We start from the raw sequence: 25,799 nt of genomic DNA on the forward strand, positions 1-25,799 counted from the left end.
CTCCTGGATGGGTTATTAGGGTCACATGAAAGGGATGGATTTTTTCCCCAGGTTAATGTTTTCCCTACCCCACCTTCCTGTTAATTATCTCCTATCCCTGTTCCAGAATTAACTTCATATGCAAGTAGTTAAAAAAAATCCATAACTGGTAATATAGTTACAGAAAGGGGTCTAAAACATACATATCGATTTTATACTCATTATTCCATTTATACATTTATGTAAATTTAGGAAGAGTCTCCTTTGAATTTAAACAGATGAATCAATAAAATTAGAATATTCAATTTTATAAATAGCTTTAGCGTAAAATATGCAGATATGCTACTGTGTCTAGTAATTTGAGACTCTTTCTTGAGTAAATATGTATAAAGAAGTTATTTTAATACTTTTACTTCAGAATAATACACTCTGTGTGTTTGGTTTGATTAATGAACCCGGCAGATTGGCAAGAGAGTGTCTCACTCTCTTCTCTATATGGGGAGGATCTAGAGATATTTAATACTAGAGAGAGCGAGATTGGTCCTTCCATATCAACTGACATTCTCTCAATTTACATTAAATTTCTTTGTGATAAGAACCTGAACTCTCCTGAGCAAACTAAGAGAATAACTGATATATTGGAAATGGGGATAAGAAAGGCTAGATAAATGTGTTTGTACAAGGTATTTACAGAATCAGAATTAGCTTTAATAATTTCTTAATTAAATTTTTAAGAAAATGAAATCTTTTTTTGTCAATCATGCCTGGTAGAAGAGATATTAATCTTGAATACATTTTAGAGTATGGTTTTAATTTTGGCTACCCACTATAATTCAATCATAAATACAAGGAAATATGATTGGGAATTTTATTATCAGCAGTTGAATAGGGAAAATGTATATTTTAACTATTAAGCAACATTATGGCTGTATTAAAAAAATTACCCATATTCTTGCCTCCCCTAAGCAAATGTTAGAATTATTCCATGTTCCCTTCTAGTTTTTATCCATATATATTTAGAAGATTGAGAAGGGAAAGGGAATTCTATTCTTATATTTCCACTTAGCTATAACACTCGTGGATAGACTTTAATGACTATAATTTTCTATTGTATATCAGATTTACGTTTCCCATTTCTATTATTAAACGCTTAAGTGATTTCCAGATTTTTCTGTTCAAAGTAACACTGTATTGATTTTCATTGTTTCTATAAATTTTTATGTATTTCCCTTAAGATGAACTCTCAGGAGTAGTTTTACTCAGTCAAAGGATGTGGATCATATATTAGTTGTTATGAGCTATTATGTAACTTGCCCAAGGTGACACAGCTAGAAAGTGACAGAAGTAGGATTAGAACCTAGCAGTCTGGGACCACGTTCTTAACCAATGTACTGCACTGCTGGCTCAAGAGATCCCCAATCCCATGTCACTGATCTAGGTCATGAAAGTTTAATATGCATCCAATTCATTTATCAAAATTATGGCATGAATTTGCTGTGTGTGTGACACTGTGTTGGGGATTCAAGAAAGAACAGAATATAGGCCCTGCCTTAAAAGCCTATAAACTGTTTGGGAGAAGGGAACAGATAGGTAAAAAAGTATGATAAAATGTAATGAGTTGTATAATTAGGATGCTATATGAAGACAAAGAAAAGAGTGGCAAACTGAACTGTGGGGGGGAGCCTAGTGTAAAGAGGCTTCTAAGTAGTGTTGGGTTTGCTTAAGTGGCCTGAATCAGTTCCTAGGAAACCAAATTGAGCAAGTATTGGAGTGTACTGCCGGCATCAGAACACCATAAAGGCTACATGGAGCTGTAGAGAAAATAAGCATGTAGAGAAAACCTGAGCAAACTTTACTAAAACTTGGAACCTGGACTAAAAAATGAGCTTTGGAAATTAAATTATGGCTGAATAGAGGTTGAGGACTCCAGAGAGATTTACTGCCTGTGAGATACGTATTTACATTTGAAGGGAGTGAGGAGTGGATGATCCTCGAGACCATGAAAGTATTCCCTAAGTTGTAAAACCGAGAGGTGCTAGTCTTATCTTTCCCCTAGGAAAATTTGTTTTTGCTCAGGGATAGATTCTTCCTCCCACCCACCACCCCACTCCAGCCCACCCCACCCTCTGGTCTCCAAGAGGGGAGGAGGTCTGTTAATACAAGCCTTCCTCTATAACATCCCAGATTGATATTTTTAGGGTTCCTTGCTGAGTTAATTTCCTGTTGCTGCTGTCACAAAGTGCCACAAATTAGTGGCTTAAAACAACACAAATCTTACAGTTCTGGAATTCAGAAGACTATAATGGCTCCACTGAACTACCCTAGGTGTTGGCAGGGCTGCATTCCTTTTGGAGGCTCCAGGGTAGAATCCCTTCCCTTGCCTTTTCTAGCTCAACTATTAATCCTGTGACTCATTTTAGGAGCTAGGCACAACTCTTAGATCTGGGTTTGGCAGTAGTAAAGGCAACTCACCTAGACCTATCTTTGAGATAAACACTCACCGTGGAATTAGATCTCAGTCTTCTAGATCTAACCACAACTCCCCTCAGAAAGTATTATACTGTGTGCTGTGGTCTGAACGGGGCATTGGAGGGTAATTAGATCATGAGGTTGGAGCCCTCAGGAATGGGAGTAGTGCACAGTGACATGGTGGGAGTAGCTGCCCCTCCCACCATGTGAGAGAACACGAGAAGGCCTCTGTGAGGAAAGAGCCCCTACCAGACACTGAATCACCTGGCACCTTAATCTTGAACTTACCAGCATCCACAACTGTGAGAAATAAGTGTTTCTTGTTTATAAGCCATTCAGTTTATGATATTTTTGTAATAGCTCAAGCAGATTAAGACACTGTGTAGGCTGGGCGCGGTGGCTCACGCCTGTAATCCCAGCACTTTGGGAGGCTGAGGTGGGTGGATCACGAGGTCAGGAGATCGAGACCATCCTGGCTAACACGGTGAAACCCCGTCTCTACTAAAAATACAAAAAATTAGCCAAGCGTGTTGGCGGGTGCCTGTAGTCCCAGCTACTGGGGAGGCTGAGGCAGGAGAATGTCGGGAACCCGGGAGGCAGAGCTTGCAGTGAGCAGAGATCGCGCCACTGCACTCCAGCCTGGAAGACAGTGAGACTCCGTCTCAAAAAAAAAAAAAAAAAAGACACTGTGTAAATATATGCCTTATTATTTCAAAGGTTAGCTGATAACCTTGGTCGAGAAAATTTTCACTAGATTTAGTCTCAGGCTTACATATTACTTTCTGTCCTTAAATTAGTTGCCACTAATATAGTAGTTGTTATCACTATTAAATAACTATGTATGCAACAAATAGATCAGAGCAATAAAGGAAGAATTAAAAATTAGTGTGGAATGCTTAATACACCCTTAGGCATCTATATAATTGACATTAATCTGTAAATTACCATTGTTTTCTTTTCCTGTCCATTCCTCACCCCTTGTATTTCTCATCTTCCTTTTTTCTTCCTTTTCGTTTCCTTTCCCTCCCTTTTAATTAGCAAGTAGTATAAAGATATTTACATTTATTTTTCTTAGTATTGTTATTCTAGAATAGAGTTTTTTAAAACTAAGAATTAGTCATTCAAGCTGTTGTAAACCAGACCCTCAGTATAAATTGGATTATCAGCTTAGAATTTATCTTTTAAATGTGTTATCTTCAATGTATTTCAAGGTAGAAAATAAGCGATTTTCATCCTTTACTTTTCCCTTCCTTTCCATTTTAGGACTTTTCTTGGTAGAGATGGAAATCCAAATAAACGGAATGTGCACAATGAAACATCTATGCATTTGTTGTGTATGGGACCTCAAATTATGATATCTGAAGGAGCCCTTCATCCTCGCTTGGCACGCCCCACAGAAGATGATTTCAGAAGAGCAGATTGTCTGCAGATGATCTTAAAATGGAAAGGAGCAAAACTTGACCAGGGTGAATATGAGAGAGCAGCTATTGATGCTGTTGATAACAAAAAAAACACACCCTTGCACTATGCTGCTGCCTCAGGGATGAAAGCCTGTGTAGAGGTAAAACTTTTTTTTTTTTTTTTAAATATTCTGCATTGTAAAATTTGTATCCAGGTAATATGTAACTGTCAGTTTTTTGTTTTTTTTTTTTTATTGTCTTAGTAATTTGGTCATTTTTTTTCTCTTTTGTCTTCTAAAAGACCCTTTTAAATAAAGGGCCTCTTTTTTTTTTTTGAGACAGAGTCTTGCTCTGTTGCCAGGCTGGAGCACAGTGGCGTGATCTTGGCTCACTGCAACCTCTGCCTCCCGGGTTCAAGAGATTCTCGTGCCTCAGCCTCCCCAGTAGCTGGGACTACAGGCACGCACCACCACGCCCAGCTAATTTTTGTATTTTTAGTAGAGACGGGGTTTCACCATGTTGGCCAGGATAGTCTCAATCTCTTGACCTCATGATCCGCCTGCCTCAGCCTGCCAAAGTGCTGGGATTACAGGCAGGAGTCACTGCGACGGGCCAACGGCCTCTTTTAAATAAAGTTATTTCATTGTTTTAGGGAGGGAGAAAGCCCCACAGGTGAACAATCACTTTTCTAATAAAGTGGAGTCAAGAGCAATTAAAAATTTGTTAATCTCTTAAGATATTGGTCATCAATTAAGCACTATCATATTTAGAGTCATAGTTATAGTAGAGATATATTCTGCTTTTTTGCTGATTTTTTTGGTCACCAATTTATAAAATTTACACATGTTGAGTATAGCAAATTTTTGGCAAATGGAACCTATAGTTTATGTAGAATTGATGAGCTCACTAAGCAATGGATAAATATTAACGAATACATTTATTGGAGTCTTTTTAAAATCACTTGGAATTTTAAAATGTGTATTTTTCTGTTTAATTTGCGTTAAAGTGCTCCTGAATACATACTGTATTACATTGTAATTTTTCCATATATATTTCATGTATAAATATATAACATTATTTATATCTACAAAATATTTAACAACAAATTAGATAAAATCACGGATATAATATGAGATCTTAACTAAGTTAAGAAATCATTATATAGTATCATCACTACTATACATAGAATAGGTTTTTCTCAGCTACCAACATTCATATCCATCCTTACATATCTCATAGAAGTTCTTTTGCATAGATGTATTTAAGTATGTGCGAGGAGCATATTAGACTGGATTACAGAGTATCTTTATTACTAAAAGTATATACCTTTATTGGAAAAGCAATTATCATAATCAGATTAAAATATATACCTGAAAATTTCTTGTTTCCTTAATGTTGTTCATGTATACTTTAGACTTCTAAGTAGATCAATATACCAAAAATATGAATGTTCATTTTCTTATATTAAAAGATTACCATCACTTATATTATTTCTTCAGTATATCTGAAATGTCAGTTCTTTCATTTCTAATATGCTTGTGATCTTTTGTTTACTGCTAATGTTTGTGATACTTGCTAATCTTTTAGAGTCTTTGTCATTTCATTGAGTTTGTGTAACCTTTACCCATTAGTTAGTTAGTGATGGTCATTAACTTGAAACTATTTTTCAAGCAATACTTTTTTGTTTGTTTGTTGTTTTAAGAGACAAGGTCTCTCTATGTTGTCCAGGCTGGTCTCAAACTCTTGGGATTAAGTGATCTCCCTGCCTTATCTTCTGGACTAGCTAGGACTACAGGCACACACATGCCACCAAGCCTGGCTGCAATGTTTTCTAACATTGATCCACTATAGTGGAAGAATCTCCTAGGATTTGGAGGGTAGGCGACTAATAGAATTCCTGAGGCTTTTTACACAAGCTTCTCTGTACATTGTCCTGTGTTTACCTATTGTGGAAGAATTCCTGCTATAATGACTCACCATTATTGATGGGACTGCATCATATTTCTCAAATGGACTGGAGTAGAAAGTGGATTTTTCTGGATAGTAGCAATAATGCTCTTAAATATTTTAAATAGGCCAGGCACGGTGGCTCACACCTGTAATTCCAGCACTTTGGGAGGCCGAGGTGGGCAGATCACAAGGTCAGGGGTTCGAGACCAGCCTGGCCAATATGGTGAAACTCCATCTCTACTAAAAATACAAAAATTAGCCAGGTGTGGTGGCAGGCACCTGTAGTCCCAGCTGCTTGGGAGGCTGAGGCAGGAGAATCGCCTGAACATGGGAGGCAGAGGTTGCAGTGAGTCAAGATGGTGCCACTGCACTCCAGCCTAGGCAACAGAACGAGACTCCATCTCAAAAAAATATATATATATATATGTATATAAATTAAATGCTTTAATATCTTGCTTCCAACTTTTCTGTATAAGCATTGCTTTAGTAGTTGTTGATTTTGAAGTATGTTGACAATGACATACTTATTAAATTTTTCAAAAAATTGAGAGTGTTGTTTTTACCAGTGTTATTTTTTGCTCAGTGAAAGAAATTAGTGCCAGGTTTATACTGTACTATCTGGCAGGCATGACAATTTGCCTGATATGTATGTGTGAGCATGTAAATGTGTGTGTGTGCTTTAACTGTTTGACCTATCAGCATATCACATCACATAAACCACATCATTTGATGATTGTTTTCATTTTCTGTATTTAGAAGAGCTCTTTGACTTAATATTAAATATAAAACATTCTAAAAGGAGCCCTATAAATACCTTACATTTATTCTAGTTTTTATAACATTTCAGCATATTTTATTCAGATAAAGCTTATCTTTGACCTCTTATATATACTCTTGTCCAGCCTTAGGCCCTTAATGATTTTTTATTATGCATACTGCTAATTAAACCAGAAGAGTTTCTCAGGGAAGCATATATTAACTATCTCCAGAAGCCTTATTTTATTTTCTTGTACAAGTGCATACAATAAATACAATTGTCACTTGGTATCCAAGGGAGATTTGTTCCAGGACTTTCTGCAGATACGAAAATCCACAGATGCTCAAATCTCTTATAGAAAATGGCACAGTATTTGCATATAACCTACACACATCCTCCTTATACTTTAAATTGTCTCTAGATTGTGTATAATACCTAGTACAATGTAAGTGTCATTAGGGAATAATGACAAGAAAAAAACATGGATGTTCAATACAGACACAGCCATCCGTATTTGTTTTCCAAATATTTTTTACCTGCTGTTGGTTGAATCCAGGGATGTGGAATCTAAGGATGTGGAGACCACAGATGGAGAAGGCTGACTATACATTAAAATATGTGACCTGTTTAACTGTACAACTTAATTCTTATTATGAGTCTCTAGTTATTTTCAGGTGGTATCATACTACTTTGATGAACAGGAAAGGCTTAGATGTCTCTTATAAAGTTTAGTGTCATAGTTAATTTAAATATTTTTTTCTAAACTTATTTCTTTATATCATTGCTTTTAGTGTTTGGCTGTAAGAATAATAGTCATAATAACTAACATTTGTATAATGCTTTCTAATGTTTATAGTGCTCATTGGTACCAAGCATGATATAAAGGTTTGGGTTGAGTGAAAGTGTCATCAGATATTTATTTATGTTTCATAAAACTAAGAGATTATAGTATGGTGGAGGGAGCATTGATTTTTAGTCTTGGTTCTCAGAGTAACTATCCGTGGAACCTTGCATGTGTCACTCAGCCACTGTAATAGTTTCCTCTTGGGTGGTTGGAATAGATGATCTCAAATTTATTTGGAAGATTCCTTTTAACACAGATTCTCTATTAGCCTGTTATTGCAGTAAAATATATCCCATTTTTAGTGTCTAGCCTTTAAGATCAAAGAGATTATCTTTTTTCCCATTGTTAAGGCCAACCTGTTTCTTAACTACATCTGTGGAAGTATATCTTCTCTAGCTGTCAAAAATGTTTTTCTCTCTGGTATATTTATTTAAGGATAGAGTTGATGAAGTCATCATTGGCATTTAATAATTTAAACAGTTTCTTATAGCTCATTATTTTGTACCATAGAAATAAAATATTTATTTTAAAACTTCCCCATCTCCCTGTAGTAATTATGTTCTGTAACAAGCGCCCCCCCCCCACACACACACAGAGAACATAAAATTAAAACCCCTTAATTATAGAGTTCTTCAGGGAACCTCCAGGTGTGAAGGTATCACACGGTATGTAGAGTTGCATTGGTTATCTGTGTCTCTGATGCCTAGATCTGACTTCTTTGAACTTCTTCATGCTATATTGTTGCCTGGTTGACTTATGGATATCCAACAATCTCTCAAATTCAGCATTTTCAAAATTGTACTGTCTTCTTTTCTACCCAGTAGAGACTTCACTAGTGCTTGATTCTTGACTCTAGATTCTATTAATGATGCTACCATTATCTCCTTATCCAGTATTGATACTTGTACTTACCTTGGATTTCCCTCTTTTTTTTTGTTAATTGCATCAAACTCATACTACCCATGGCAGAGTAGACCTCTGTCTTTTTGGACCAGTTCCTCCATTTATTTCTGTGGCCACTTTCTAACACCAAGTGCTTTATGTTGAATCCTCACTTTGGCATAGTTTTCAGAACTTCCTTACACAGAAAAACCTGGAGTTTCACAAATTAATTATTCTAAATTATTTGTGAGGTAAAAATAACACAGAGGAGTAGTCTACAATTGTTTGACAATTAGGAATGCTTATATGATAAACATTTATTAAGGACAGACTATAAATAAAGCACCTGAAATTCTAATTTTATTTCATATTCCAAAAATTATTTACACATCAGCAAACTTTTTTCTGTGAAAGCCCAGATAGTAAATATTTTAGGCAACTCTGACATTTTACCTTGAAAGCAGCCACAGACAATACAGAAACAAAAGAGGATGGCAGTGTTCTAATAAATCTTTATTTATGGACATCGCCATTTGAATTGCTTATAATTTTCGTATGTCATGAAATAATTGTATTTATTCTTTTCAACCATTTGAAAATGTAAAAACTGTTTTTAGTTTGTGGGCTGTACAGAAACAGGCAGCAGGTTTGATTTGGCCTAAGATGACTCCATACTTGAAGATTATTTTAAATATGTAAAATAGCATTATCAATATGTAACGGGTCCTATAAGCTTCAGTTATGCAAAGGACTTAAAAAGTGCTATGTAATGGATACTCAGACACAGAAATAAAGTTCCATTAAATCATAAGTCTGACAAAAATTTAATAAATAATATACTGTTCTTAGTTACTGAGAGTTTTTGTTTTCTGCTTGGGAACAGGAATGGACTTGGAGGGGTGGTGGGTTAGATGTATTAGCATGGCTTAGTAAAACATCCAGTGATATTTCTTCCTTTGATAGACTTCCATAGAGCAACCCTAGTCATTAGGCCTCATTATGTTTCCATTAGTGCTTAACTTGTAATAGTGATTCAGTAAATAGTGAATGTGACGGGTTGTTTTTGATAGTGCTTTACTCTTTGTGAAAAGCAATTTTTTTAAATGAGTTTTATCTTAGCTATTTCCTGTTTAGCTGTGACCTACTTGCTTATGCAGAGTTTTAAGTGTAGCTGCTTCATGTCAGATCAAATAGAGGTCACTATAAAACCAAAGGTGGTAAGTCACACATTTTCCTTTACAGCTACAGGGCCTATTTGACACTTTGGCAGCTATGGGAGCATTTCACACTTCATTGAAAAGTCGTAAAAACCATTCACAGGTCAGACTGAAGAATATTACCTAATTATATTGTGTTTTTAGCACCTAGAGTTTTAAAACTGTGTAAAGAATACAGGAATTATGTTTCCGGTTCAGCAGCTGAGTAACTTTGCCTGTCTGGGCCTTTGTTTTCTAATTTTTAATCAAGATAGTTATGATCTCATTATTGTCCCTCAAATATTATGATGCTAAGGCCTATATTAACTATTTAGGCAGTGACTGTTACAGGTATTGAAGGGAAGGAGAGGTAATTTTTTAATTTTACATATCCTGGAAGATTTCATGGGTAGTAGTAAGATTGGAGTGGGTAATATTTCAGTTTAAGTATTTGTGGCTCTCAGACCTGCAGCTTCAGTTCTGACAACTTGTTATAATTAACAAATTATTGGGCCAACCAGACCTTCACATTCTGAACTTGTATCTCTGGGAATAGATTCCAGAAATGTTTAGCAAGTTCTCCTGGTGATTATTTGCATGGCAGAGTTTGAGAAGCACTGTTCTAGGTCTCAGACATATGCAGATTGAAATATTTTGTGGAGGAGTAATAAAACAGATTACTTTAAAGGAGGATAGAGGATGTACCAAGTACAAAGTACTAAATGCCAAGGTTAAGAATTTGGGATTTCTTTTGGAGAAAATTGAGCCATTGAAAATTTTTTGGCCAAGTGCGGTGGCTCACGCCTGTAATCCCACCACTTTGGTTGGCCGAGGCAGGAGCATATCTTGAGCCCAAAAGTTCAAGATCAGCCTGGGCAACATAGTGAGAGCTCGTTTCTACTAAAAATAAAAAAATTAGCCAGTCGTGGTGATGCACACCTGTAGTCCCAGCTACTCAGGAGGCTGAGGTGGAAGGATCACTTGAGCCCAGGAGGTGGAGGCTGCAGTGAGCCGTGATCATGCTACTGTACTCCAGCCTGGGTGACAGAGCGAGATCCTGTCTCAAAAAAAAAAAAAGAAAAGAAAAAGAATTTTTAATCGGAGAGTGATACTATGAAAGCAAATATGATGAGATTAGCCTGATGGTTGTAATGTACAATAGATTTGAATGGGGTACTTCCAAAGCAGTGTTTCTTAAAGCCTTGCTACTCAAAAGAATCGTCCTTAGACTGGCATTGACATCAGTCACCTGAGAACTTGTTGGAAATGCTGAATCTCAGCTCCATGCAAGACCAACCAGATTTGAATCTAGTTTAACAGAATCCCAAAGGGATTCTTATTTAAAGCTTGAGAACCCTAGCTTGGGGCATAATTTGTGGGCTGCCTATAATGGAATCACCTGTAAAAAGTATACATACCTCTTGCAGTCCCCTCTCCATATCTACCTAATAAGACTATCAAGCTACGCAAATAATTCTTACACCGTTTGAAAACCTTTGTGCTAGAACAGTAGTTCTAAGCATGACTACACAGAAACCTCAGACCAATAAAATCTAAATTTGTGAGAGGGGACCCCAGACATTGGTAAGTTGAGAACCAATGTATTAGAAGGAGTGATAGGAATTAGAAGATTAATGCGCTAATGCTATTGTGAACTGACAAAGCGTCTGGGTTTGTGTGGTGGTACTGGAGATGGAAAGGATGAGGCAGATGCCAGGGACATTGTGAAGAACTGTTAGCCTTTGGTAACTCAGTCAGTTGATAATAAGAAAGCAAGGGAAAGAAAGCTTTAAAAAAAAAAAAAAGAAAAGGATGGAGGCTCTATAATGTTTAATATTGACAATAGTGAGCTCTCTCTTTTTGATTTGTGTAAATTCTCTATACCTGCTATCACATCTATAATTAGACTAAAATTAATTAACTTTATTTTTAAATAAGATGGGCATGGTTTTGAGCCTGAGTGACTTCGAAGCCTGCTAACAATTAACAGACATTAGAAAGTAAGGTGAAATGGAGGAATTGGTTGAAAGGAAGGGAGAATATATTGAGTTTTCATTTAGAAGGCTGGATATTGACATCCTAGCTTATCCACATGAAATGGTAGGCAGGCTGTTGACGATTATGACTAAAGAGTTAAGGAATAAAGAATATAGACACTCATTTAGAATTTAGAATTGAGTGTTATCTACATAGAGTTGACAACTAAAAGCAAGATAATGTATAGATGAGAGATGCAAGGAAAAGACTTTATAGATAAAATAATAGAGTTAAAGTCACAGCATCAGTTTGAAGAATGCCCGTGTTCAAAGAGATGAGAATAAGAAGTAGTGCCTATGAGGGAAACACAAAAAATAGAGAAATAAAAGAACCAAGATGATACAATGTCAAAGATGCAAAAGAAGAATTTCAAGGAGAGGAGCTGTTCAATCATGTGATGTGCTGCTGAAAGTAAAGGAATTGGAGGACTGAGAAACGCTGATGGATTTGAGAGTTAAGAGGTATTAATGATTTTCTGGAATATTGTTTCAGTAAAATAGTCCAGGTAGAAGTCAGATTCCTGTGCATAATTGAGTCATTTGCTGAGGAAATTGAGAGACAATTGGTATCAATAACTAATTTGAGAAATATGAAGGCCAAGAAAGCTAGAAAATTTTTAGGAGATTAACCAGAAGGATAGCAAGATTAAGTTATAATCCTGAGTAAGTCAATCCAGAGTCACCACCCATTTAGAGGGTGATCAAAGGGATGGGGTGGGGTTTGTCTTGAATAGTAGGGGTTACCTCTCTTAAAGCCCCCTACCCCTCTTCCTCTGGAATTGTGAATGGAAAGAAAGGCAGAATAGTAGAACAAATATGTTGCGATCATGGTAATTTGGTTTCTTTTAAGGTAGAACATTTTATGTGCCACCAAGATAGGCTTAAAACCATGTTTAAGTAAAATACTCAGTCCTCCTATTAAGTCCTCCTTAGCTAATTTGAGACTGGGAAAGCAGATGCTTAGTTGGGATGCTTTGGTTGAAGCATTTATAAAAAGTACTCTTCAGAACCAGACATAACTTTCTATTTTGTCAAAGTAAGACACCTAACTTTATTCCACAACACTTTAGCAGCTATCTCCCCTTAATGCATCTTTTACTTACTGGTGTTCCTGACTTTATTCCCTAAAGGTCAGCAAACTGAAGTACTTTTTAACACATTCTCCTCAATGTCAGGCATTATTGCTGTCAGCTGTCTTCCATGCCAAAGGTAACATACAGGTGGATTTTCATAGCCAAGCCTAATGCTACAAACATGGATCCTCCCATTTCATAACTGATTATGAGTTTCTCTACAGGTGCCAAATTGCAGCAATGAGATACAGGTCTTTATGGTTCCCTCACCCCAACTGCAGTCAAACTCATTAGGGAACACCTTGCAAAGATAGTTTACTAATCATTCTCACCCAGGTTCTAATAATGGTCAGCAGTTACCTTCAACAATGACTTCTCACACATCCCCTCTTCACACATTTTTTTAACCCCCCAATGAATGAAGTCCACATTCTGGCATACCCTTTTAATAAGGTTCCCCTTACCAAGATTCTGTTAGGGTACAGCTTCTTAAATTTTGTTGTCTTTGCTTTTGTTAAGGAAGACTAGGGCATTAAGTTAAAGATGATTTGTTTTCTAAAATTAATATTTTTTTGTGTGGTAATATCTGTTGCAAAGTAAACCAAATCCTGATTTTGAAAGTTATCCCAGCATGCATTTTAGAAATAATTTTCTATGACTCTAAATAGAGAACTCAAGAATAAAGTCAGCTCTTTAGTTCTGCAGCAGTCAGGAGCAGATAGTCTATTTTGTATTTAGGTTTTGGTAACTTGTGAAACAGAGAGGGTAAAAATGGTAATAGATCCTGCTATGGATATGATAAGTCTCTGGATTTACTATAAGTTCCCCATATTGAATAAATTAGGTAATACAAATTTATCAGTTTCCACAGCCACATTGGTTGTACTTTAGGCTCATTGCTTCTCAAACATTTTTGTGCAAAAAGAATCTCTTGGAGATCAGAATGACATTTTTATTCAGAGGCCTGGGCTTGGAGGGGTTTGGGGGATGAGGCTGAGATTCTCCATTTCTAACAAATTCCCAGGACATACTACTGGTCCCCAGACCACACTTGCAGTAAAAAGGTTCTAGGTGGCAAATAGCAGCTGATAAGACCTTGCCCTCGGAATCTAGAAGGTGGCTGCCAGAATGACAGCTTAGAGCCATTCTTAGCAAACATTTTTCTGTAAAGGAACAGATAGTAAATATTTTAAGCATTGTGGCCACAGGTCTTTATTTCATAGTCTTGTTTGGTTTGCTTATTTTTACAACTTAAAAACCACCTTAGCTCTAAGGCATACCTCTGGCTAGAGCAAGAAGCTAAAGTCAAATCCAGTGGGCTCATCCAGTTAGCCCATGGCTTCCAGATCTGGCATTGATATAAGCCCGTTGTTTTGCGAGGATTCTTAGGACTGTAGGAGAACCGTGAGGATTCCCGTTCCAAAGAACTTTATAGGAAGATTGTGTGTTTGTTGAGGAGAGAAAGAAGATAAAATTATTTGGAAGAAAATAAAAAGAAGCTACCATTTTGATTAACTCACGCTAAATGAAAATCTCTAGAAAGTGTTAACATTTAGATCATAAGTAAGAGTCTGGGCAGAACTTCAAGATGGACCCAGAATGCATTTCACTTCGATTTATATGATTAGTCTACCTACTTACGAGTCAGTATAGTGTCCGGTCATGGTTAAAAACTTGGTCAGACTTGTGTCTGGATCCCAATTCTACTGCTTACTAGCTGGGTAACTTTAGTTAGTCAAGCTACTTAACTATTCTGAGATACAATAATACCCCTGTTATATGGGGTTGTTAATGTTAAATGAGAATGTGTGCTTTAAAGTGTTTAGAAAACAATAAATACTGACTGTTACTATATTATTGTGAGTATGACTGAATCCTATAAAAGAATCCTGTGGCCGGGCGCAGTGGCTCACACTTGTAATCCTAGTATTTTGGGAGGCCAAGGTGGACGGATCACCTGAAGTCAGGAGTTCAAGACAAGCCTGAGCAACATAGTGAAACCCCATCTCTACTAAAAATACAAAAATTAGCCAGGTGTGGTGGCGGGCACCTGTAATCCCAGCTACTCGGGAGGCTGAGGCAGGAGAATCACTTGAATCCAGGTTGCAGTGAACCAGGATCATGCCATTGCACTCCAGTCTGGGTGACAGATCAAAACTCTGTCTCAAAAACAAAAACAAAAATAATCCTGTGACTGTTAGGCTGTCCATTAGAGTTGTCCTAGATATGGTTATCCTAGCATTCATGCCCTTCTTAATATCTTTGCAGATATAATGGGAAACTTGAACCTACAGTCCTTAATAACAACATACTTAATTTCTGCAAAGCTAGCAGAAACCTCATTACTAAACAAGACAAGCTACTATTCCATGTGTTTTTAAAGGTGGGATTTCTTTGGGTCAAAGAGAGATTGGATAGACTTAGCTTCCCAATGTGGCTATCAGTAGCTAGTCCCATTACTTATTTTGAAGAATATTGAAAACAGCTCTACCTCAGTGACTTGCTCGTCCTAATTTCATTTCAGTGTTTCACTGGATAATGAATGAAACTTTTGTCTGCCATGCCAGGACATCCAGACTTTAGTAGTTAAATTAACAGTATCAGCAGTGTCCTTGTTTAAGAAAGATTTATACAAATTATAAGAAATTTAAAAATTTAAAGTACTGAGTAACTATAAACTTTTTCAAGTTTTATTTTTGGACTAAACAAAATGCTTAATTTCTGAAGTTTAAAAAACTGGTTTTGGGTTTTTTAAAATTATTTTTTAACAAGAGGAACTCATTATTTGAAAAACAAGAATGACTAATCTTAAAATCAGAAGCCACTGGTATCTAAATACCTCTTTTTTTGTCATTTCAAATACATACTGTACATACTGTTGCATTTTTGTTGTGTTAATTATATTTTTAATGTTTTAAAAACAGCATGAAATAACTTATTTGAACCTGCAGTTGCAAGTTTTTGAAAAAAAACTTTTTTAGCTTTTAGTAAAACATGGAGGAGACTTGTTTGCTGAGAATGAAAATAAAGATACTCCTTGTGATTGTGCTGAAAAGCAACACCACAAAGATTTGGCCCTCAATCTGGAATCTCAAATGGTATTCTCACGGGATCCCGAGGCTGAAGAAATAGAAGCTGAATATGCTGCATTAGACAAACGAGAGGTCAGTTTATTTTTTCTTCTCAGTAAAAAAATTACATGTAATTTTAGATTTTATGTTGTTTTGTACTTTTCTTCTTTAAAACTCAGTTTGTGTGTTCTTCTTTACAGTATTCTAAATATCCTGTCATCTTCATAGCCATAAAGTATAAAAATACGTCTAGGCCAAGCACGGTGGCTCATGCCTGTAGTTCCAGTGCTTTGGGAGGCCAAGGCACCGGAGTTCTGAGACCAGCCTGGGCTATAGCAAGACTCTATCTACAAAAAATTTTAAAAATTTGCCAGGAATGGTGGCCCACACTCATTGTCCTAACTACTCAGGAGGCTGAGGCAAGAGGATCGCTTGAGCCCAAGAGTTCAAGGCTGCCATGAGCTATGATCATGCCAGGGCACTGCCATGAGCTATGATCATGCCAGGGCACTCCAGCCTGGAGACAGTGAGACCCTGTCTCTAACTTTAAAAATAAATAAATAATAACATCTAGGAAACCTGGAGCTATGGGTCTTTTGTCTATCATACATGAGTGTGTTTACTTACAAATAAATAAGGTGCTGATGTGAGATATAAATCCCATTCACTCCTCCTACTACAAGACTCCAGTCCTCCGGTTCATCAGTCTCACCTTCTCTTTTGGATTGATCGTATCAACAAACATGCTTTGGTAGATCCCATCTTAAAAACAAAACAAAATACATAAAAGCAGCCATTGACTCAACCCTTCCCTAGCCCTGTCTCTCTTCCCCTTTAGTTGTAGCCCCATATCTCTTATCTTCTTATGAGAGAACCACTTCCTCACCTTCCATTCACTCTTTAGCCCACTGCAGTATGACTTTCTTCCCTTCTACTCTGATGGAACTGCCCCCTGTCGTGGAGTGACATGTTGCCAAATTTAGTAGGTACTTTTCTGCCCTCATCTTACTTGAATTCCTCAGTGGCACTTGATGCAATTGACCAATCCCTTCTTAATGAAACACTTTTCTCTTGACTTTGGGGACAACATTCTCTTCTCATTTTCCTTTATGTCTTCCCGGTCTCAATAAATATTACCTCTGTCCACTGAGTTACTCAAGCATAAATGAGGGAAGCATTCTTGATTCCTGACGTTTTCTTAATCATCACATCCAGACAATTGGGGAATCCTGTCAATTTTACCTCCAAAAATACAACCTAAATTCATTTGTTCTTCCCAACCTGTACTCCTACCTCTCTAGGCCCTCACCACCTTCACTTCTTATCTGAGCTACTGTAATAGTTTCCTTACTGGTCTTCTTCCTTCTATTCTTGTATCTTTAGAATCCATATTGTGCACAGGATTCAGAATGACATTTTAAATGTTATAAATATCATTTAAATCATTTAATGATTTTTCATTGTACTTAGAATAAAATCCAAACTGTTTGCTCAGATGTAAGCCCTTATGTGATCTGACCACTACCTACCTTTCCAGCATTATCTCAGACCTTTTTTCCCCAGCACACTTTGCTCTAATTGTAATACCTAGACTACACCAAGGCATTTGCAGTTGCTCTTTCCTATGTCTGAAATCTCGCAGCTGTTTTTTGCCATTCTTTCTAAAATAGGTCTCCTCTCTTCCCATTATTCTTTACTGTATGCGCTTTTTATTTTAATTTTTAAATTTTTTATTATTAATATTTTTGATTGAAAAATAATAATTGTATACATTTGGGAGTACAGTGTTGTGTTTTGATATGTATATGCAATGTGGAATGATTAAATCAAGCTAATTAACATGTCCATCCCTAACTCACCTATCATTTTTTTAAGATGAGACATTTGAAATGTACTCTTATTTTGAAATATACAATACATTATTATTGGCTAAAGTCACCATTGTGTAATAGATCTCAAAACCTATTCTTCGTGTCTTATCTGAAACTTTATGCCCCCTGTTTATTTTTCATAGGACCTATCACATGCTATAATTATTTTATGTATTTTGTTTACTTGTTTATTGCCTTTCTCTCCTTCATGGACTGTCAATTCCATGAAGGCTAGAGCCATATCTGCCTGTTCAGCAGACTATTTTCAGTGTTTGAAACAAGCAGTGGCTTGCACAAAATAGGCACCCGTAGATATTTCTTAAAGAAATTATAACACAGTAAATTTTTTCCTACCAAAAGGATTCTGATTCCTCAGTGTTTAGTGCTAACTTGATTCTAAAAGGTATTATGTAACTACTGGTTTGTACATGTTTAGAAGAATAATCATACAATCATGTTGTTTATTTTCCCAGTGGACTCCCAACAATTTCGGAGCTTTATACTCGCCATATGGCCAAAAGAACTGAGTTTCTTGGGATTAAAATTTACTTTTAAAAAAATCTTTTGTTTCTGTGGTTAGGTTATTTTATAGGCAAGCTTATTCAGATTAAGTACACATCGAAAGAGAGAGGGCCTATGCCCTAAGAATTTTGCTGGCCCTTCACATGGTTATTTAATCCACATGGGAACCTTGAATGACAGTTGTGCTCTCCTCCCCACCTTTTTTTAGTGAGGAAATAAACTAGAAAATAACTGAATAACTTGCCAGAATCAAAGTGAGCTGAACTTGATTCTTCTGACTTCAGGTCCAAGCACCTTCCGTTTGCCATATTGCCTCCTTTTTGACAATCCATTATCTTGAGTCAAACAGAAATTTTTACTGTAATAATTAATATAGTCATTTAGTCAGAAGATATTTAAGCAGTAATATTCCAGAAATAATATTGATGTAATTAAACTGCAAGACATTTAGTTTTTTCCCGAAAATACCATCTTATTTTAATTTATAATTGAATCAGGTAGTAACAGTAGGCATTATCAGTAGATTTAATATCTAAATGGACTTAATATAACTAATATTATATTAAGAAAAGTTACAGAAAAGTTTGATACTAATTCTATAGGAAAAAACTACTGTGTACAAGAAGAATATTGAAGTATACCAAAATGATCATTATGATTATAGGTAATCTGCTTTACAATTATTATTTTGTCTATTTTCATGCATTTCCTGACATTTATAATGAGTATTTATTGCTAAAAATGTAAAATAATTTCTTCATCCTGACTGTATCCCCGAGTGGTAACAGTTTCTTAAGTGTACTACCAGACTTAAGCAAACATATATATATATTGAGTTTTTAATGCAAAAGTAAGATCATGTCATATATTGTATTCTATATTTTTTCAACTTAACAATATATCATGAACATCTCTCCTAAGTCAGAACATATACTCTACATATTTTAAACATTTACCTGTTGCTAAACGTCTAAGTAATTTATATATATTTTACCTTTAAAAACAAGGCTACAGTGAATATTTGTCTGATATATATCTTCTTTATCCAATTGTGCCATTATTGTAGTTGAAAATACAGATTCTAGAGCCAGACTGTCTGAGTTCATATCTTTGCCTGATGGCTGACTTACTATGTGACCTTGAGCAGATTACTTAAACTGTCTGCCTCAGTCTCTTCTTAAAATGAAGTTAACAGTCCCTACCTCATAAGGTTATAGTGATCCTTAATGAGTTAATATATGTATATACTTTGACCAATGCCTGGCTCATTTTAAACATTAGCTAATTGTCTGCTGCTATAATCATGATTATTACTTCGTAGTCATCATTATTGCATTGTATACACATTTTAAAAGTATAGTTCCTATGTGTCTTTAGAAATTGATTTGATGGGCCATAAGATTTTAAACTTTGTCAGATGCTCTTAAGCTGTCCAGAAAGATTATATTGATTTACTTTTATTTCATTAGTATATTAGAGAATCTTTTTCTCCACATTCTTGCTAGCATTGACTATTATCAGTGTTATTATTATTTACCCAGGTTGGACAAATAAATGGTACTTTGTTTATTTCTCTGATTATCGTGTAAATTGACTGTTCAGTTGTACATTTTCTATGAAGTATGTTTTCTTAATGCTTTCTAAGAGAACTTTGTGTGTTTTTCCATATCCTAAGTTTTTTACTTATATGGTATTCAGAGGTATAATTTTTTTTCCTTTTTGTCTTCTGAGTTTGTGACTTGCTAATACTATGATCACATGTCCCTGTGTTTTTCTAGTTTTGTAGATTTTTTCAACCCATATTGGATTTGTTTTGTCTACTATTTTCACAATGTAAAGAGTAATACTTTCATACTCAAATAAATACCTATATTACCTGGATGTTTATAGCAGTACTATTTATGATAGCCAAAAGGTGAAAACAACTCAAATGTTTATCAACTAATGAATGGGTAAACAAGATGTGAGATATACACACAATAGAATATTACTCAGCCATAAAAAGGAATGAACTACTAATACATGCTATATATAATATGGATCAACCTCAAAAACATTATTCTAGGTTCAAGAAGCCAGACACAAAAGGTCACATTTGAATGATTCCATTTATATGAAAGATCCAAAACAGGTAAAAGCTATAGAAACAGAACTCATATGCTGGACATTGCCTTAGCTGTCTACCTGGTTAGCAGGTTTAACCTACTCTTCCTGTGATGCTCAGGCAAGAACAGCTGAATAAGGAGAGAGAAAACTAAAATGCCAAGAACTAGGGGCAGGGAAGATAAGGAGTGACTGCTTAATGTTTATAGGACTTTCTTTTGGAGTGATGGAAATGTTTTGAAACTAGATAAAGGTGGTGATTGTACAACACTGAAAATGTTCTAGATGCTGCTGAATTGTACACCTTAAAATGGTTAATTTTATGTTATGAGTTTTACCTGAATCTTTTTTAAATTATTTTTTATTTGAGACAGAGTCTCACTCTGTTGCCCAGGCTGTAGTACAGTAGTATGATCTCAGCTCACTGCAGCCTCCACCTCCCAAGTTCAAGCGATTCTCCTGCCTCAGCCTCCCAAGTAGCTGGGATTACAGGCACCCACTGCCACACCTGGCTAATTTTTGTATTTTTAGTAGAGACAGTGTTTCACCGTGTTGACCATGCTGGTCTTGAACTCGTGACCTCAAGTGATCCACCCACCTCAGCCTCCCAAAGTGCTGGGATTACAGGCATGAGCCACCATGCCCAGCCCCCTTGAATTTTTAAAAACATCAGTGCTTTCTTTAAAACTTATATTTGTACCTTCTACTTTGACCCTGGTTGACTTCTGGATTATTTTGCCTATGCTGGTGATTTTACATGGCCTGCTGTGTGATTGTATTAAGTCATATATTTAGATACTTTTAAAAATTTATGTTCTGAAGGTGAAATGTATATTTCAGCTGAGTTTTAATTTAGTCAATGATCTGGACAGTGTATATTTCTATAACTCCTTAATTTAGTCTTTTCCTCCAAATAATTAAACTATAAATGGATAAAATCCACTTCTTATTCCCATCATTCAACAAAACTGAGTGACTGCTAGACACTGTTTTAGATGCTTGGAGGAACAAAGATAAGTGACTACACTCTAGGTGTTTACGTTCCAGCAGGGAGAGAGAAACACACAAATAAGTTTAAAAGTAAGTGAACATGTAATTTTGGAGAGTGGGAACTGCTATAAACAGATTTCTTAAATGAGGTATTTAAGTGATGGCTAGGAAGAGTGTTTTCAATTTATTTAAACACCAAAGGGAGAACAGAAAAATTAGCGAGTATTAGACCTAGGTTGGAGTCAGATTCTGTAGGAGCAGGACTGTGTGACTACATCTGAGTGTATGGAGGGAAAAGTGGGCAATATGCTGCTATGAAAGCCCATCTAAAGAATCATCCTTCCCTTCTCCACTCTTAGTCTGTATAAGTTAAAAAGGCTCAACGTTCTTTTTCTGGCAAGAAACTCATGCTGGACATTGCTGGCTACATTAGTTAGCAGGTTTAACCTACTCTTCTCTGCAGAAGCTGCTGGGTTCCTGTTATTTCAGAGTACAGCTCAGGGTAGCCTAGGTCTTGATGCCCAGGCAAGAACTGCTGAATAAGGAGAGAGGAAGCTGAAATGAAGGGAAGGGTCAAAGAATCCTAAAAACTATCCTGGCTATTTTTTCTACCCTCCCTCCCAAGCTAAGCTCATGGATCAGCTAATGAGAGATTGCTATTAAAAGGAATTAGAAATATCCTTTCTCCCTGAGCATCTAAACATCTTTTAAACCTTTAACAGTTGCAGTTACTTTTGGATAAATAAATGCCTATTCTTTTTCTTTTCTTTTAACAATAAGCATGTTTTACCGATAGGGAGGGGAGGCTATTTTCCTTGTGAAAGAAATAAAAACAAATACTTTCATAACTCCTTTATGTGACAGCCTTTCTGAAATAATTTTTGAAGAGAACTATTTTATGATAATATCAAGGTAGTGCAGTTTGTATAATAGGCTGTTTCACAATTTTTCAGTGGTCTTTTGGTAGCAGTAGTATGCACTAATGCAAAAGAGGTAATTTTATTCACGTTTCTTTTTAATTTAGTTTCTTTTTCTTTCTTTATGTCAGTACTGACTGCTTCGAAGGTTATTACTGGTTTGTTTAGTCTGAAAATAGAAGCAGTTTATCTTTGCAACAGGAAAGAGAAAGGTACTTTCATTTTAATCTGTCTTGCAGAAGAAAGAAGTAGTGCCCACTTGGAACTGAGCAATGTATTGAAATGCTTCACATGACCTAATTACAGTTCTGTTGTGAAGATTCAGAGTGGATATATGTTCATGAAGGCAGTGTGTCTTTGTCCTTTAAGAATTATTTTTCTTCCACTGTCACCTATTGAAGTTTAAAACTGCGTGCATTTTAAAAAACTGGATCTATGCAGATTGTTTCATATTATCCCTTCTTTCTTAATTTACCTAAAATTAAATCTTCAGATATATCATGTGAGAACTGCAAGCAAAGCTAATTTTCCCCTATAAGTTACTTGCACTGTCATTCTCTAGATAACACTAATCTGGAGAATCATGATTAAATTCACCATTTTCTCTCTCCCTATTTGGTTCAACGTAAATGAAGTCGAATGATGACTAACCTGAAAAAGACCATTTAGGATATAAGACCAGGAAATACACGGTTGCTACCATTAGAAATATCAAGAAATATTCACTGTCATTGCTGAGGCAAGGAGAGGTAACCAGAATCCAAAGTCTGGCTTTGGAATACATTTATAGAAGCAATGTATGACTTCCGTACTGGAATGAGTAGTACTAATTTAACCATTAAAGAGTTTATTAGGTTTTTGTAGGAGAACTCATGTTTCATAAATTAGCTTAAAAGCAAATTGTATGTGACAGTTTGGAGCTTTTCTAAAGATAACTTGGATTAAATTGCAGTGCTTCTTTCTCTCTTATTTAATAGTATTCCTATATAGAAAAGTTTTGGTTAACTTTCCTTTAAAAAAAAAAATGAGGTCTTACTATGTTGCCCGGGCTAGACTGCAGTGGCTATTCACCGGCATGTTTATAGCACACTACAGCATCAAACTCCTGGGCTCAAGTGATGCTCCTACTTCTCAGCCTCCCTAGTAGCTGAGACTATGGGCATTCACCAAGTTCTGCTCCATTTCTTTTACATTGATAGGATACCCAAAACTGTGCCTAAATGAACATATATATTCATATTCAGTTGATTTGCAGAAAGAACAGACTGGACAATAATACCCAAGAACTTGAATAATGATTATTGCTCAATGGTGGAATTATAGGTTTTTATTTCTAATACTTTTTGTATAATCCAAAATTTTAAAACTGTAAGATAAGATGGTCTTGCCGTTATACTATGATATTTTATTTTTAGAATAAGGTACATGAGTCCCAGTATCTGCTTTACAGCATGAAAGAGACTTGTGAAAAGGCAGTTTGAAGTCCATGATAGTGGAACATTAAAAAAGCCTTTTGAACTTTAATAACCAAATTTAAATAGGAAGATTTTAAATGATAAGCATGTACAGTCATCCCTCAGTATCCTTGGGGACTGGTTTCAGGACCCTCGTGGATACCAAAACCCACAGATACTCAAGTCCCTTATATAAAATGGGGTAGTATTTGCATATAACGTATGCACATCCTCCCATATGCTTTAAATCATCTCTAGGTTATAATAACTAATACAATGCAAATAATATGTAATTAGTTGTTATACTGTGTTATTTAAGGAATAATGACAAGAAAAAAAGTCTGTGCATGTTTAGTATGGACACAGCCATTTTTTTTTTCCCAAATGTTTTCAATTCACAGTTGATCCAATCCGTGGAATGCGGAACCGTGGATACATAGGACTGACTATATATTGTTTATAGGCATTTTGATACTTCCTATGAGTATAATGCCCATTTAACTTTATTTTTTTTTCTTTTCAAAGCCATATGAAGGATTAAGGCCTCAGGATCTTCGTAGACTAAAAGATATGCTTATTGTGGAAACTGCAGACATGCTTCAGGCTCCTCTCTTTACTGCTGAAGCTTTACTTCGAGCTCATGGTAATGAAAGAAATGTCTTACGCTTCTAAGAACATGAGTAACTTTTGAAACTTCTGAGTTTTTAAAAGGGCTATTTTTGTATTTGAATACAGAACAAAATAGTTTGTTAAAAAAGCCTAAGTTGTGTTTTGTGCAGTTGTTGCTTCTATACCCAGTTCCTCAGAACATCTTGTATTTTGAAGTATAAATTGGCATATATCTAAGAGGAGAAACTGGAAAATTCTTTTTAGAAATTGAGCTACTAAAGCAAATTATAGATTGTCTAATTTTAGAAATATGTCTAATTTGAGTGAGATTGAGCATTGAAATCCATAGTCCTAGCCCTGGTTTTGACATTAATTTTTGCTGAAGTCATTCAAGTATAAAATTATGGTAGTTCAATTAAATACCTAAGAATTGTGCTATTAGTATTGTCAGTTGTATTTATTTTATATTAATAGCTATTTCTCCCCATGAAGTGCACAAAGTGAAGTTAAAGGGTCACCTTGGAAATATATTGTCCCTTTTAAGGGTGGTTTTCTTGTTTTTTGTATTGTTTTGTTTTGTTTTTTAGACATAACTAACTTTGTACAAGAAAATTTTCCTAAGTCCTCAGTTTAAGTTCTGTATAATCCTTATGACTGGCATTCTGGGAGCTCTCACATGCTGGATTGGATCTTCTCATTGCCCACATGAAATTTGACATTTTGGCTGGTTTCAAAGAAAAGTATTTTCTGGTTTAAAAATATTCTTAAAAAGATAAAGGTAAATGCAGAATTTAAAAAATAAAAACTAAAAATACATTTAAAAAGAAAAGTAAATGGCTATTCTATTCCAGTCATTTTGAGGCCTTAGCTGGCTATTTTAACTATAAATCTTTATCATCTATACTAAAATAGAATGCCACCTTCCAAAATTTTTATATAATCTTTTGATCAGAAGAAAATGTAAAACTCCCTATTTTGTCATTTGTTGATCACCACTGTTAATAATGTGGTATATAACCCTCCAGAATCACTACCAAAAAAATATATATAGGAATATATATATTATATAAAATGTATAATATATATATACACACACACAAACACACTTTTTTTTTTTTGAGACAGAGTCTTGCTCTGTTGCCCAGGCTGGAGTGCAGTGGTGTGATCTTGGCTCACTACAACCCCTGCCTTCCAGGTTCAAGCAATTCTCATGCCTCAGCCTCCTGAGTAGCTGGGATTACAGGTGCACACCACCACACCCGGCTAATTTTTGTATTTTTAGTAGAGACATGGTTCCATCATGTTGGCCAGGCTGGTCTCGAACTCCCAATCTAGGTGATCCACCCGCCTCACCCTCCCAAAGTGCTGGGATTACAGGTGTGAGTCACCACACCCAGCCTAGCTTCAATATTGATGTTTCCGACAGTTCTACAATTGCCATTCTTTTCCCACCTTATATACCTGTAGCTCTTAAATTTTAATGTAAATAAGAATTGCCTGGGAAACTAAATGTAGATTCCTAGAAATAACCCCAGAGAATCTAAGTCATTAGGTCTAGTGTAAGGCCTAAAAATATGTGTTGTGAACAAGCCTACCAAGTGGACCATTCTCTGAGAAACATTGCTGTGCACATTTATCTCATAAAATCAGTGGCTTCAAAAACCACCTAAACAATA

At 35.8% G+C, this 25,799-nt stretch overlaps 1 protein-coding gene across 4 annotated transcripts in view; it reads left to right on the plus strand.

Annotated features, from left to right (window-relative positions):
• Positions 1-25,799, plus strand: part of ANKIB1 (ankyrin repeat and IBR domain containing 1) — a 153,050-nt gene that overhangs the window by 59,179 nt on the left and 68,072 nt on the right. For all 4 annotated transcript variants that reach the window (XM_003252435.4, XM_030822066.1, XM_030822064.1 and 1 more), the window contains exons 3-5: positions 3,712-4,009; positions 15,568-15,750; positions 24,040-24,157. In XM_003252435.4, the coding sequence (XP_003252483.1) occupies positions 3,712-4,009; positions 15,568-15,750; positions 24,040-24,157 (599 nt within the window). The remainder of the gene's footprint in view (positions 1-3,711; positions 4,010-15,567; positions 15,751-24,039; positions 24,158-25,799) is intronic.

The sequence above is a fragment of the Nomascus leucogenys genome, chromosome 11 (genome assembly GCF_006542625.1).
Source record: "Nomascus leucogenys isolate Asia chromosome 11, Asia_NLE_v1, whole genome shotgun sequence".
NCBI lineage: Eukaryota > Metazoa > Chordata > Mammalia > Primates > Hylobatidae > Nomascus > Nomascus leucogenys.